Source organism: Rhipicephalus microplus, chromosome 1, assembly GCF_043290135.1.
Source record: "Rhipicephalus microplus isolate Deutch F79 chromosome 1, USDA_Rmic, whole genome shotgun sequence".
NCBI classification, from domain to species: domain Eukaryota; kingdom Metazoa; phylum Arthropoda; class Arachnida; order Ixodida; family Ixodidae; genus Rhipicephalus; species Rhipicephalus microplus.
In genome coordinates this window covers 254,690,404-254,706,306 of record NC_134700.1, presented here as the reverse complement: position 1 = coordinate 254,706,306, position 15,903 = coordinate 254,690,404, and the positions used below count along the sequence as shown (strand labels likewise).

The 15,903-nt window shown below is 43.3% G+C and overlaps 1 protein-coding gene across 1 annotated transcript in view; it reads left to right on the top strand.

The window, feature by feature from the left end:
• The window catches only part of LOC119164578 (phosphate-regulating neutral endopeptidase PHEX-like), a 122,951-nt gene that overhangs the window by 18,702 nt on the left and 88,346 nt on the right, over positions 1-15,903 (top strand). The window contains exon 4 of the mRNA XM_075868472.1: positions 12,604-12,865. Coding sequence (XP_075724587.1) covers positions 12,604-12,865 — 262 coding nt within the window. The remainder of the gene's footprint in view (positions 1-12,603; positions 12,866-15,903) is intronic.

Sequence of the window (15,903 nt, the reverse complement as noted above, 5' to 3'; positions counted from 1 at the left end):
CGTTTGTGACAACGTCCCAAAACCACCATATGAATATAAGAAATGCAGTAGTGGAGGGCTCCAGAAATTTCGACACCCTGGGGTTCTTTAACGTGCATCTGAATTTGAGTACACGGGCCTACAACATTTCCGCCTCCATCGGAAATGCAGCCGCCGCAGCCGGGATTTGATCCCGCTACCTGCGGGTCAGGAGCCGAGTACCTTAGCTACTAGACCACCGTGGCAGGCCTGCCGTACTTCTATGTCCCAGCAAATGTTGCTGGTTTAACAAACGATGACATTTGGTGACACGGTGCATAGTTGAAAGGATTCACACGAACGAGAAAGCCAGGACGGGTGCTACGGCAGTCGACTTGAGAAGTAGCGTTCCACACAGGTGACTGAAAAAGAATTTCGTGTTGTGACTCAACAAGGAGGGGGCGCGAAGTTTGCTGTCACGGTTCGGAGAAATAAGGCATTCACCAGCGGCCTTTATTTTTGTTCTCCCTTTAAACACCACCTCAATTTTTTTTACTAAAATCCAGACTCACTTGTCCACGTCCTCTGCGACGCTTTTCGCGCAAGTTTGCAGGCTGTCGACAGGTTCTGCCACACTGACCAGCTGCTCTTCGTGACACTCAGTGCCAGAATGCGTGCCTGGCTGGGCGAAAACAGATGTTCGGTCATGAGCACAACATGCACTCCATACATAACGAAGAACAACAGTTGATTTCAGGCACCAGTGCACCAGCACAGGCCTAGGGGCATGTACCTAAATTACATGGCCGAAGGCTACCAATTGAATGTCACTGTGTGCCGACGGCAAGGGTGTGTTGTGCGAAATGATGTGATACTTCGGCTTTCCTGCTCACCATTGTAGCATTTATGGACGCCAATTCCCGCTAAAGCAAAAATTGTTGCGTAGTCCCTGGCCTGGGCCGTGCGCAAGTGTATACACAGCAGCCAAATAACCGGGACAGTGAGCATATCACGTATATCCCGCTACCTGCCATTGGTAAAACTCTTTTTCGGGTGCTTTACTGAATCATTGAAAAACCTAAGAGGCTTTCTATTTAGGGTGCAAGCATACAAATTCGAACGTTAGAAGAGATGTAGACCATTCGAAAAATCCCGGTGAAGACTGTGTTCACATGATGATTGATGATGGATATGTGGGATTTAACGTCCCGAAACCACCATATGATTATGAGAGACGCCATATTGGAGTGCTCCGGAAATTTCTACCACCTGGGATTCTTTAACGTGCACCCAAATCTGAGCACATGGACCTACAACATTTCAGCCTCCATCGGAAATGCAGCCGCTGCAGCCGGAATTCGATCCCGCAACCTGCGGGTCAGCAGCCGAGTACCTTAGCCACTAAACCACCGCGGTGGGGCAGTGCGTTCACATATGCCGCAGGATGACCACAAACATGGCCGAAACTTACCACTGAGAGTTTTTATCACTGAAATAAAGCCCGTGAAATGTGAAAACAAGCCATGTGACGGACCGCGAGTGCGCTGCTATAGTGCTGCCATAGGCTTTCTTTACAACGCGGAAAAAATAACAGCGCTAGACGTATCATACAGGAAACAATTCAGTCGGCAGTTTCTGAAAGTGCTCTACATCTCAGTGTTCATATTTGGGGTTTCCATACAATAAATAAAAATAGGTAATTAGGATATATTGATAATTAGTTTGGGGAGAAATAAAAAAATAGCCGGAATACCTACAGGCTAGTGCGAGTAGTACGCGTTTGGTTCAATTCGCCGCTGAAATGTTTTTCATTTTCGAATTGTTGGCTCAAGTTATCTGGGACACCCTGTATAGTTACACTTAACAACACAAATATGTCCCGTTAAATTGGAGGAAAAAAATCATGGAAGAAAACACATGACAGTATTGATAGCAGTATATTAACATAAACTTCAAGTAAATGAAACTGATCTAAAAAATAATTGACGACACGTAACCTTTGCTTTTTAGAGTTGAACGCAATAGCGATATTCTGTCCCTAATGTGCACTTCAACTGTTTCGTGAATAAATTTTACTGTATATTGTTACTCTATAGTTTCAAATAAGGGATTACTGCAATACAGAGTTGATAAAGTTGAAAGATGATTGTGTCAGCCAAGCTTTCGTATATGGCTGCATTCTGTGAAATGGGTAGCATGCTTTAAACCAAGAGCAGTTACGTAGGTGAAATCTTTTAGAGCTTGCTATGCACCCACTACACCGTCCTAAGGGAATATGCGCAGTAACGTGGGTGCTCATTGTAGTGCCGGGCCGGCTTTAAACCGCGAAGTCGTTATAATAATCAAGTGTTCAGACGCCCGATGGTGAGCTACACTAGTACCACGCAATATGCAGCAATATCGCATGTTGTATTGTGAAGCCTGTACACAGGGCATGTGCGTTTGTTAAACATGAATGTTATTTTCACTTAAGGTTTAATTAGCGGAAGTTATTTTTACTGTGTTTTTTTAAGTAGTCGCGTGGCTGTGAGGTAAAATACATGTTTGCCTCGCAAACGGTCTCCGTTCAATCCTGACCCGGTCCCGGAAATTTATTTATTTTCTTTGCATCTTTCTCGATTTTTCAGTCACGCGCAAAATGATTTTTCGCCCACAACCAACGACACCTACGCCAACATGGACACCGATGCTGGAATTTCTGCGAAACGAGCTCGTTAACGCTATCGTGTCTAAAACATGCGATTACCTCGCAGCTCTTTTTGTGTCCCAACAATGCTTCCTTATTTCCGCTGATATCACAACTCTGAAAAAAGCAACGCTACAACCAGTTTGCTGTTTTATCCCTGCTTGGCAATGTTCTTGTTTGTGCTAATAAGGGATCTGCTACAAAACATCGTGGCAGCTTATTAGAGTTCAAACATTAGGGGCTTCTAGCTCGTACGTATTCTTCTTTACGTTACCGTTTTACCGATTTACGTTTAGCGTGTTACCGGCACCCGAGTTTTCGCAATGTTTGCCGATGATCATGATCATGTCTGCATGCATAAGTTATTCAATTTAAAGTAAGACTCAATCAGCACTGCGCCGAAATCCTAATAACTTTTAACATTTTTTGTTGCTTATATAGAGCACATGTAAAGCGATCAAGGTTTTTGCTTATATAGAATCACATCACCTAATAAAGTTGGCTGCGTGCAGAAAGCTAGAGGCAACCACTGCATGGAAAGTTCAACCAGTTCAAAAACTGTGTCAGCACTGCAGCCTTTGCGCAACTGGTAACGACACTGCCGCTTGAAAACTTATATGCCACGTGCCGACAGCTTCCGTGTTCATGCTGTTGCCAGGTCGTCGCTGGGTATAAACAACCGGGACACCATCAGCGCTGGCAGCGTCGTTCTAAGGTTTCCGGGTGATGTCACTCTATATGAAATCAGCCCGTATAGTGCAACGTTGCCTGAGAGCTCGTTTTTTCTTTTATTCGCTCTGCTGACGGTTTCTCATCTTGCTTTTGACATTATGTCATCTTTCTCTTTTTTTAACGTGATAACACAGACGAGCTCACTTCGCAGAATTCCGGTGTCGGTGTCGTTGATTGCAAGTGAAATCAGCGTTGTCCCTGAGTGATAAATATAGATAGGTTCAAATAGAATAAACAATACAATCTACGGTTCGAGTGAAAATCGAAAGCTGGTGTTCTACTAAACTGAGCAACGTCGTTGCTTGAAACTTGCTCGGAGATATAAACACTGTACGAATGTCATATGTAGTGCGAGGAGTCTCCTTAAAGAAACACTGATGAGCAATGCAATTTTTCACGTATTAGTGAAGTACGGTTTCATGATCCAAAAGAAACGCCACTATTAGCACGACATGGCACTTGGTAAGTCGGAAAACGGGCGAAATACGGGTGGAAATGCTACAGTGAGATTCCTGCGTCAAACACCGTGACGTGCAGCATTTTGAAGGCGTCTACTGGGTCCTTTATAGCTTCTACTCAATAAAAATAATCTACGTTGTCTTCTCTGGGTGCCCCAGATCTAGCATATGAGGTTTCAGAAAATTTCATTGAGCCAATGAGGCGAAAATACCAAAAGTACATTTTAAAACTCGCTACGTCACACGCGGAAATTTCGGAGCGAAAATTAAAAATGAAACTTCAACCTTGATTTTTTTTCGCTTATAATGAACTTATGACAGTGAAACTTGCGGCACTAGAGTTCTCAGAGTGCAGTTATTAAATGCGAACCAAGCCATTGTTTCTAGAACTTTAGTGTCCTTTTAACGCAAGTAATACTGCGTGGCAGAGGCGTATTCATAGAGTTGTTCCAGGCTTGAAAACTTGTGAATTACGCAAGAAACGACCGCTTATAAAGGACTGGCATACATTTAATCATAATAAGCTAGAAAATCAATAACAAAGTGAGCTGCTGCGTAGGCATGTTGTCTTACAGACCCGTAGTAGGCCTTTCGCTGACTTGCAAGAGGAAGAATTGTGGCTTAGTGGGTATTGCACAGCTTAGAATGGGCATTCTAAGAGTGTACAGGCGTTTGTTTCTTTGCTGCGCGGTTTACGTGTCAACCGAGATGGTCGCGGTTGAGAAGGCGATGCGCACCAAGTCTGATTACGCTTGAAGGTGAAGGTCAAGCATTCTGGAAATTTTCTTTTCGTTTTATTTTTCTTTCAGTTAACTTTTCTACTTCCCCATCTTTTCCACTTCTTGTGATTCAGCTCTTTCAGCATCAATTTCTTGATATATTTGCTTTTGCCTCCTCTACTTCACCATCCTATGCCTTATTCTTCACTAAGTTCTCTCTCTTTGATGTTGACGATGACGGGTTTCTACAGCTAATAGCCCTGTGGCGTTGTGCGACCTCGCGAACCGGTGGAGTCTCGGCCTTTACCGGACAGAAAGCGGGCCCGACACAACCACTGTGATCAGAACTATATTATGAACCGACTCGAACGCCAGCGCGTGCTGTCCCGTGGTAGCAGCACTTGCCTCGTCAAGAGCAAACGTCTTAGTTTTCTTCTATGCGGCACCAATGCTGCTGACGCTAAGTTTAAATAAATTAGTAATAATCGATTGATGACTGATTGTTATGTGGGGTTTAACGTCTCCAAACCGCCATATGATTATGAGAGACGCCGTAGTGGAGGGCTCCGGAAATTTCGGCCACGTGGGGTTCTTTACCGTGCACCAAAATCTGAGCACACGGGCCTACAGAATTTTAGGGTCGAAGCTCTTTAAAGCGTCACCCGTTTGTCCCTCGTAGTTGTAGTCATAGTGTGTAACAAGTGTTACATTTCGACCTGCAAGGTGGCGCCGGTGGGAGATTTCTCTTGTGCTTTGTAGAACAATAAAAAGTTCTCGGCGTGCGCGTTAACTAAAAGCCGAATGCTCCTTTCTCTCATTCTTCATTAGCAGCCAGTGGCACGTACATTGAGCGCTATCTGACAAGAAAGGGATGAAAAGATGCGAGATGGTGGTACTTGGAGTGTTCAATAGATGGACGAACGGACACACACAGATGCATGGATGGACGCACGAACAGACGCACGCACGGACGGGCGGGTGGACGTACGGACAGTCACACAGACGGACGCATGAACGGACGGAAACAAGAACGAATGGACGGACGGATGCTTCGCCCCACTCTCCATCATTCAGTACGTGGATATGCTGCCATCTTTTTTGCCTCCATCAGGAATGCAGCAGCCGCAGCCGGGATTCGATCCCACGACTTGCGGGTCACCAGCCGAGTACCTTAGACACTAGACCACCGCGGTGGGGCAGTAATAATTACAAAAACTCGAAAATATATAGAACTGCAAGTACGTATGTTGCGCGATTGAGCAGTCATATCATACATGTGGAAGTTAAAACTGTTAAACAAGTTGGAACACAGTTTACAGAATTTACTATTACCATATTCTATTATAATACTAATCAATCGTTTATTTTTTGCGAAGATGACGGAGGGTCTTGACATTTCGTCAACTCTTAATCTCTATTATTTTTTACATTCATATTCTAGTGATACCTCTACCTCTTTTGTTTCCTGCTTGACTTCAGCACACAAAATAAACCAAAGCATAAAAAAATAGAAAGTCGCGCGATTGTCAACTCGCCGCTCCGACTATGTTTTCTCACAACGAGCGTCTCACAACAAGCTATATCAGCATTTGCAATTAGACAACAGTGTAAATTTATAAAATATAGAACTTACAGAGTTCGAAAAGTTGAAATCTGGGCCATTTGGTTCATGATACTTGAAGAAAGCTAGCAAAAACATGAGACATGAGAGAGAAGCCGACGCAAGCACTGCTTTGCGTCTACTTATTTCTCGTGTACTGTGCTTTTGCTGGCTTTCTTCGAGTATTATGCAAATAATTCGCTATAATGCACAGTTACCTTGTGATCATGTACTCTACAGCGTATTCACCACTTTGGATCAACGTATGTATTCGCCCTATACACGGATAAGGTCTGTCATCATGTCCATATATATATATATATATATATGTGTGTGTGTGTGTGTGTGTGTGTGTGTGTGTGTGTGTGTGTGTGTGTGTGTGTGTGTGTGTGTGTGTGTGTGTGTGTGTGTGTGTGTGTGTGTGTGTGTGTGTGTGTGTGTGTGTGTGTGTGTGTGTGTGTGTGTGTGTGTGTGTGTGTGTGTGTGTGTGTGTGTGTGTGTGTGTGTGTGTGTGTGTGTGTAAGGGAAACAAGTGTACACTTAAACTTAAAGGCTCGTTTTTTCTTGTTTAGACACAATAATAAATGAGATATAACAGACAATAATAAAAGGAAAGTATAGGGGAAGTTATTAGGCTAATTGTAATTTAATTGTGAAGAAACGTGCATGAAAAAATAACTTGCAGTGGGTAGGATATATATATATATATATATATATATATATATATATATATATATATATATATATATATATATATATATATATAAATTGAACTGGCCGATAGCACATTTGAAAATGAAAAGGAAATTGTCTTTACTAACGTTTCGGCCGTGGCACGGCCTTCGTCAAAATATATATATATATATATTTTGACGAAGGCCGTGCCGCGGCCGGAATATATATATATATATATATATATATATATATATATATATATATATATATATATATATAGATATATATATATATATATATATATATATATATATATATATATATATATATATATATATATATATATAATATTAAGGAAAGAAGTGTATATCTAAGGGCTCTTTATCCGTGTTTTTTGCACAATAATAATGAGATCCAACAGACAATAATGCCAAGGAAAGTATAGGGGAAGATATTAGACCAAATTTCAATGTAAATTAAAAGAAAAGTGCGTGAAAAAATAACTTGCCGTGGGTAGGATCTGAACCTGCGACCTTCGAATGACGCGTTCAATGCTCTAACACTGAGCTACCACGACAGCTATCCCCCCAGCCACTTATATATATATATATATATATATATATATATATATATATATATATATATATATATATATATATATATATATACTCCAGTAGATCCTCCGTGAGCGGTCACAACGTGGTTTATTTCGACGTTTCGGCCTAGAGTCTGGCCTTCATCAGGATATATATATATATATATATATATATATATATATATATATATATATATATATATATGCCCTGCCGTGGTGGTCTAGAGGCTAAGGTACTCGGCTGCTGCGGCGGCTGCATTTCCGATGGAGGCAGAAATGTTGTAGGCCCGTGTGCTCAAATTGGAGTGCACGTCAAAGAACCCCTGGTGGTCGAAATTTCCGGAGCCCTCCACTACGGCGTCTCTCATAATCTATGGTGGTTTTGGGACGTTAAACCCCACATATCAACCTAGGCTCCGCTCCACACGTTCCAATATGAACATGTAAAAACCTATTACGCACATTTCACTTATTCTTGAAACTGGAACAGTATATTGCTCTCCCACATATTACTCTAAATTGTCGACCATTTGTTCTAAACATTCGTGATCTTATTTCTTCTCGGATGCTTACTGAGTCATTAAAGGTTCTTATGAAATAAGGCATGGTACGGTCGTTTTTTTTGTTGTTGTTGTTGTCCCAGTTATCTGAACTTTTCTGAGCAGCTCGCGCCATGAAGAGCAATAATTAACTGATTCAATGGCGCACTGAGAGTGGTTTCAAGCGTCCACAGAATGTACGCGAGCGAGCGGAGCGTCGTCTGCTATAGCGATGTTCCTCGGACCCCTCCAGAGGGTGCGCGTGCAGTTTTCGCTACCTTCATAAATATAGGGACTTTAACAAAATGCAGCACCACAAAGGGCCAGTGTAGGGAAGAAATGGATAGCATGGGGAAGGCTACGGGTGAAGGGAGGTGGGGGGGCGTATGAACAAAAAGCCAGCTAACATTGCCAGTTGAAGAAAGGCTTTGCCCACATCTCACATGTCGGGTCATTTCTGAATGGAATTAGGCGTCATAATTCCAGAAACACATCATTACAGATCTTCACAGCGATCAAAATCTGGGCGCCAATCTTGAAGTTGTATTTCTTTGTTGCGGGGTTATGTTTAAACTTCCAGCATGAGAACTGCTGCGGGAGACTGTTCAGAAGCTCACCGCTGCCACAAGTTGAGCGCACGCAGAAGGTGCCTTACGTAAAAAAAAAAGTGCTGAGAATCAGTGACGCCTGTGTAGATCACCCAATAAAAGCCTTAATATTCACAACAGGCGAGAAAGTAATGCGAGGACCATTTAGCAATGCCACAGTCGGTCTCAAAGTCATAAAATAAAATAGTACGAAGAGGGCCATATATGCAGCCCGCTAGAGAAAGACCGGTGGGCCGCATGTTTGGCACACCTGTTCAACAACATTCGATAATCTCGGAGTGCCATGCACGCCGACAGGACTTCGAAACCATGCTGTGTACATTGGGCCAGATATAGTAACAGTGCTTTCACATATATGGTGTCCATAAAACTCTCTAATGAGACATACCATCAGAATGTACAGCTGTTTGTAGGTCTTCTCATACTTGAAGCGCAAACCGAAGAGCACTGAAAGCACAGAAAGTGCGTTGGTCCAAATTTTACGCTTCTCGGAAAACGCTAGTGATGCCACTCGTTATAGCTATGTAGTCTGAAAAAAAAATGAAGCAGCCAAATAACAGCAGCCGATCACCGCAAACGTTGTTGTGTACCGAACTATCGATGTTTTATAATCGAAATGGACGTTAAAGACCTCTCAGTGGCCGTAAATTTAGCGAGGACACCAGGGATTCCCTGAGACGTGTAACCCGTCCCATCGAAACCTGATTGTTTATAGAGCGCGTAGCTTGTGTAGGAAGTACTGCGCATGTAAATAATTTTGATGCTTTTTAGAGGAGATCAAATTTCGTAGACTTGAATTAAAAGAAATGTAACACTCCGGTAGCATTTTCATCTCTTCCAAATTGGTAAAAACGTATCTTCAGGCATATAAATAAATATTTCCGAGCCATTCGTTTTTCTAGTACTCCTTTAGTGCAACATGCTATACGTTGCACTTTGGACGTCTAAATCTTCTCAATTCAAACAGCGCGCTAGTTCTGATCCGCATTGAAATAATACTTGTGGGTTGAAGCGCTGAGGTTGGCTGGGTCTATATAATCTTGAATATAATATTTGTGGCACTATAGAGGATTACACTTCATCATTTTTTTTTCATTGCAAGCTCAAATACGCGGACACACAGGCGAGTTTTGTTGCTTCTTAGAGAAGTTCAATTTTCATAGACTTGAACCTTAAAGGAATGTGAGACTCTGTTAGCATATTTGTCCCTTGCCATTTGTAAAAGCGTTGTATCTCTACGTATATGAATAAATATTTGCCCACCGCTCTCTTTTCTAGAACTACTTTAGTTCAACAAGCTATACGTTGCACTTTGGGCGTCCATTAAAGCTTCTCAATTCAAACAGCACGCTAGTTCTGATCCGTATTGAAATAAGACTTGTCGGTTGAAGCGCTGAGGTTGGCTGGATCCATATCATCTTGAATCTACTATTTGATGTACTATAAGGCGTTACACTTTTTTTATTGTTATTTTATTTATTGCTAGTCCAGCTGTCCCGACACACGAGCGTATTTATAAAGCAAACTTTGCTTGCGGCGCGTGAGCACCCAACACAGTTTGGCTGAACGTTGTTTACGCAACAAAAAAAAATGAAATAGGAATATCCCATGCACCCCTTGCACATGTGCGAATAGTGACTACGACGTGGGACTTGCTTTAAGCACGGTTTTCATTTTTTCTCGCTTACAAAGTCCTTCTTTTGAATGCTCCCTTTTTGTGAAGCTCCACGTTCCTCTCTAAATGGATGCGCTGTTTATTTACATTTTGTCCTCTTCGTGTAAGTGTATCTTCGTGTCCTCTTCGTGTATATATATCCACTCAAGAAGCGCTGCTGCTCTTCGTGAAATGCGCAACCATCAATATATATCTCACAATAAACTTAACAATGAATGTTCTATTGCGCAAGTTTTCTTTTTTTCAATGTGGGAACTTCTTTTCGTCTTCTCAACCTTCAGGTTTACATAATTCTGTTCGTTTCTTCTAATTACAGTACCTTTTTGTATTATGATGTTGTTTATGCTGTACTAAATGCTTCTGCGAATCCCACTGTAACTTTCTGTATGCTTCTTTTATTATTTGACGAATGATAACTAGGTCTCCTAGTATCACTCGCTCATGTTTAGGTGTGATCTTTTATGCCAATTTGTACTACTGAAAACGTCGTATGCTGCACACGTAAGGGTCTTCAGGGACAAAGTCAAAGGGCCTAAAGCATCTTTTAGCCTTGCAGAGTATCCTCAATCTTCTGGTGAAATAAACTTTGACTTCGACTTTGATTAAACTCGCGTTCACTCTTTTCTCTTTCACCCATTGATTCCCAGTCTCTTGTAACCAAGATGTAGCGTGTCCGCCTACCTTATACAAGTTCGCCAGAGGACGAAAGGAAAAACAAAAAATTTCGGTAAATTGAAGTGCCAGAACCCACGCATGGGAAGCTGGAAGAAGTTCTTGTCAGGCCTAAAGGGGTGAACCTCTACAATTGGCGATGGTGTGCAGAGCCACGGAAATTGACTCGATGGTGCGCCCATGCCACGCCCACGCACGCGACGGGTCACAGAAAGGCTTGTGGGATGAGGCTCGAGCTGTGATGTGAAACAACCGGGAGATAAGCGAGGACTATCTATGGAACACCCTTCGAAGCAGGTCGAAGAAGCCAGTGTGAAGAAAAGACCATCGGGTGTCGTGTCCGGAGGTGGAGCACCATGAGTCTGTGTGGGACTCGGCGATGGCCGGAAAAGGCTACTATGTACTTGCAGCGTCCTAGTCACAGCAGAGCCCGGAGCACTATGAACGCTCCCCCTTTCACTCGCAGAACGACTTGTGCCCGCACGACAGCCCCCGGAGTGTCACGTCGTCAAATAGGCCACAGACACACTTGAAACGAGAGACCGAGGTGCCCGCAAGGCCTAACCCATCCGCTTCCATGCGGACGATGATGACTACCGGAAAATCAGCAAAAGGTTGATGGTCAAGTTGCTGCTGAGCAACGATGACCGCAGGGAAGAAGAGAGCATCGACAGTGAGCGTGACGCAGCATGGATGATGAAACACCGAATCAGACTCGGCGCCGACCATCGTACGAGAAAGGACGTTCCATTTCGCACCCAACCAAGAGCCCAGTGAGACCGGACTGTTATGACAGTTACGAAATGAAGCTAGCTAAAGTACTGTAGAGATAAGCAGGAGAACTCTTTGCATGAGCTTGATTTTTGGGCATTGTTGGGATCACCTTAGTTGCATGTATTTTTTGAGTGCGTGAGTTTTGCATGATGCTCGGCAGTGTTTAAAATAAAAAAAATGTTTGCTGTGCTACCCCCGTCTCTGGTCTCTGTCTGAATCCCATCCACTGTGAGTGCTCCTCACATAATTATTCTCTGACATTTCGTCGTTGTATAGGTGCTGAAAATCAGGTGCATATGAGAAGTGCGCGAATGACGAATATACAGAGGAGTTTCACTGTACAGATAAATCTTGTAGCTATGTTTTTTTTTTCATTGAAACTAAAAAGAAAATGCATTATGCAAAAATCGTATTAGCCAAAGGGGTTCAAAAAATATAAAGAAATACGTATATTCTATCAGCAACTCACTTTTTTGAGCAGAATTGGAGTAGATGGTCAATTTGCATTGCGCTTTTATTCCAGTGACAAAAAAACTGTCAGGCAACGATATTTTAGCCACAAAACCAGCACTGCTGCTACCTCTGTGGCTCTGCAACATGCAGATCCTGGCTTTTTCGAACGCATTTAAGCTAATATGCTGAAGAATAAACGTATGACTTATACATTCATCTGCCAAGGTCTCCTTTCGTATTGTATATTCAATTTGAAGCACGAATACAATATTAACTGCATGAAAAATGCATTACTTCCGAAGAACGCTGGCCAGGACTAAAATTATATGAACAAGATCTCACTGCAGATTCAAACAGGGCATGTTTAATTAGCACCCCTTTTGGAACATTGGATGTAATTCAGTGCTGCCAAATATTTTGTGACGCCTTCATTCTGTGGTCTGTACCGGCTTGGCACAGGTGACCACTGACTTGCGCACGGACAACAAGACCATCTTGCGTGTGACCAGAAGCGATTCCTTGGTCGACTGGATGAGTCAGTGGTTCAACAAGGGAGGCCCTAGCCTGTGGTTCCACGGGCTGCCGGCCACATTCGACCCATTCGTCGACTACAAGAGCCTCGCATCCAGGGTGGTCGAGCCTAGCGTCGAGGCACTCATGCTGCTCCTGTCTACTAAGAACGCTGACGAGGTTTCCAAGCCAGCCTACGTCAGGCATGGAGGTAAGAAATCGTGCCAGATTTATGCTGAATAATCACTTATGCCGTACGGTTGTAAAGGTGTTCCCGAATGAGCCCTATCTAATACTTTGTTTTTTTTTTTTAACGAACAGAGTTGTTTAAGCCCGTCCTAATCTGTCCAATGAGAACAAAAACTTTCGCGTCGTAAATCGCGTTGCCTAGCAACAGGTAGCACATCAACACACCCGCTTTGCTAACTCGTACATCACATAACGTAAATGTAGCGCGAAAAGATACATCACTGCCACCACCCGCATCACTGCCATCAGCCCACATGATTGGACATTGCGTGCAATCGCTCGGTAGTGCCAGAAGTGACGCCACGGCCAACTAAGCACGCTATTTCCGTTCTGTACGAAGAAGGCACGTGGCTCTAGACGCGTTGTGAAGGTTGACACTACCGATGGGCATTCCGCCCACCACAAATCGGGGCATGCTGCCAAGCGAAACTGCTAGCCTCGAACAGCGTTTACGAAAAGAGCGCGCTGCTGCTGACACACGATGCAGGAAGAACTGTGACAGTTGTTGGCGCTGGTCCCGTGTATACTTGTGCGCTCGTTTCGTGCTTCTTTCTCTGTGTTTGAACAGCATGCTTAAAGTGTCGAGCTGTGACACTTGTTAGACCGCGCTCGTCCTGTACATTCCAATTTCGCACATGCGTACTGCTTGAGGTGTGCGCTGCAAACTTCGAGCTGCTTGCCGTTTCTATAACGCGCGACTTTGCGATTTGTTGCTGTTGCTGAAACAATGCACAATAAACGCTCAACTACCTCTGTAAAGACACGTTTCACTTTACTGCTATACTGATTCCTCTATAAGAGGATCAGCCTTTTTTTTTCTCAGCTCTCCACTCTGCCTCATTCCGTGGACCACAGCTGGCGTACACTGGAGCCCAAAACGAACCAACATTGAATTGTCCGTACTTTCGTGGTGCGCTTAGAGGGCTGACAAGTCAGTACTTAGAATCAGTTCAGCGATTGCCTCCCTGTTACCGGAATTAGTGACAGCATGTTTTGACAGCAGTAGAAAAAAATACGCTCGTGCTGTAAAACTGGTTCTGTTAAATGAAAAAGAATGCTTCTAAAACAACCCGTAACTCAGCCAATTATTTGCAGTCTGAAGAACGGGATCCCGTTGCCTTTTCAACGACAACAACAAAAAAAGAACTCTTAATCTCGAGGGCCTTATGGAACTGTCACCTGTGGGGACGTGGAAAATAGAGGACAGAGAGCGTTGTTTTTTGTTTTTGTTTTTTCTGGCCAAAGCAGTCAGACGTCGTAACAGAAAGCGCTCAGGTATCCGCGACATATATTTCCGCGAACTCTGCTGGGATAGAACGTCTGTGATCATTGCATGAAACAGACAAAATATGACAAGCAGAGCCGCGTCTAGTCAGAAGCGCTGTTGTGTTGGACGAAAAATCTTCTAGTGCCATTCGGAACTTTTCTGTGAGATCTCCCTGGTGTGTCCGGACTTGCAGCAATCGCTTGACGCTTCAGCCCACGACGCGAAAAAATTTCTGGCGAGCTAAGTGAATGCGTATCGCGATGTAATTTTATGTATAAGATTACGGCTTGTATTTCACTATAGCCTTATTTTTGCTGATCCAAAATTTATTGAAATTTCAGCAAAGAAAGGCTCCTTTCATTGGAAATTCACTTCGTGCTACCTCGCAATTTTTGAAGAAATATTCGAACAAAAGTATACTAAAAAGGCGTTGAGGGAAAAGGAAGTTTGCGCTACGAAGCATCAATTGGAAGCTATATAATAAACAACGTGTTTGAAATTCCTTTCCGACTGATTCAAAGAATAGGCGCCTTTTTCAGTATTGTCGCAGGCGTCGTTTGCACTTGCGTAAATTATCTTTAAAATGGGTCATTTTAAGTTTTTGTTTTACTTGCTTTGCTGAAATATCTTCCTATAGCTTAGTAAGCTTTCACAATAAGATATCAAGCTATACTTCTGCTGTTTGAACCGATTAAAGGTGTGAAGAAAACGAGCAGGACACGTCATGTTTTCATTGCGAAGCCCTATGGTTTACACAAACCTACGAGGAAAACCCGCCCTGGTGGGGCAGCTAGACGTCTATGGCTCTGGAACATAATAGGCTGATGGTGTCAATAAAAAAACAACGCAGTTTTTTTTTCTTTTTTGTCAGGCTCCAAGCTTTCTATACGAACAGCAGTTTCATATCTGCGCAACCCACACGGTCGCAGTCTATACATACGCCGTCATTTCGAAACGGCATGGCGTGCCTAAGCCGATTACAGGCAATTCCTTGCTCCCACTTTTTCGAGACATCCCTACAAAGCAACGCCATTTTCTGAATATGGAAAGTCACGCTTCAACTACAGCATTGCTTCTTGCGTACATGCGTCGCAAAAAAAAGTCTAGGCCGAATGAGGCTTACTTCTTTATTTCTTGTTATCACTTTCCACTCAAAAATACGTTAGTGCTATTGCCTCACTTCACACTTTCCTCCAACGAGCTATGAAAGCATAAATTTTCACGCCTTGCGTGCAATGACCTCTGTGACAGCGCCCTTATTTGGGCCTATTTGTGATTTTCTGGTTGTCAGGGCGCAAACTTGGGCTACTCCGTTAAAAAAAGCAATCATCGATCACATAGCCGTGTAGACATTCGAACGAGTCGGTGCGGTTCCATGCTGTTACAATTTGACAGCACCACGCCAATACAGAGAGAGAACGAAAGAAAACTTCGATCAACACAAGGCGATGTAGCTGGTTACCGTGGGTGGAGCGCATAGTCCAGGGCCCCACCAGCAGTTGCGGCTCGCCGATCCTGGTCAAGAGGTTGCCAATTGCTTTTGAAATTGTAGTTAGGAGAGTCGCACCTTTCACGGCTAATTTATGAGTCCTTTTTTAATTAGCGATGACACGGCTTCTACCGAATTCTGTATGCACTGGTGGATTACTTGTTTGAACATCGGTGTGGAGGCGCGCCACGGTGATTTGTCGCACTGTTTTTCCGGAAATATCTTGTGGAATACTCTTTGAAGA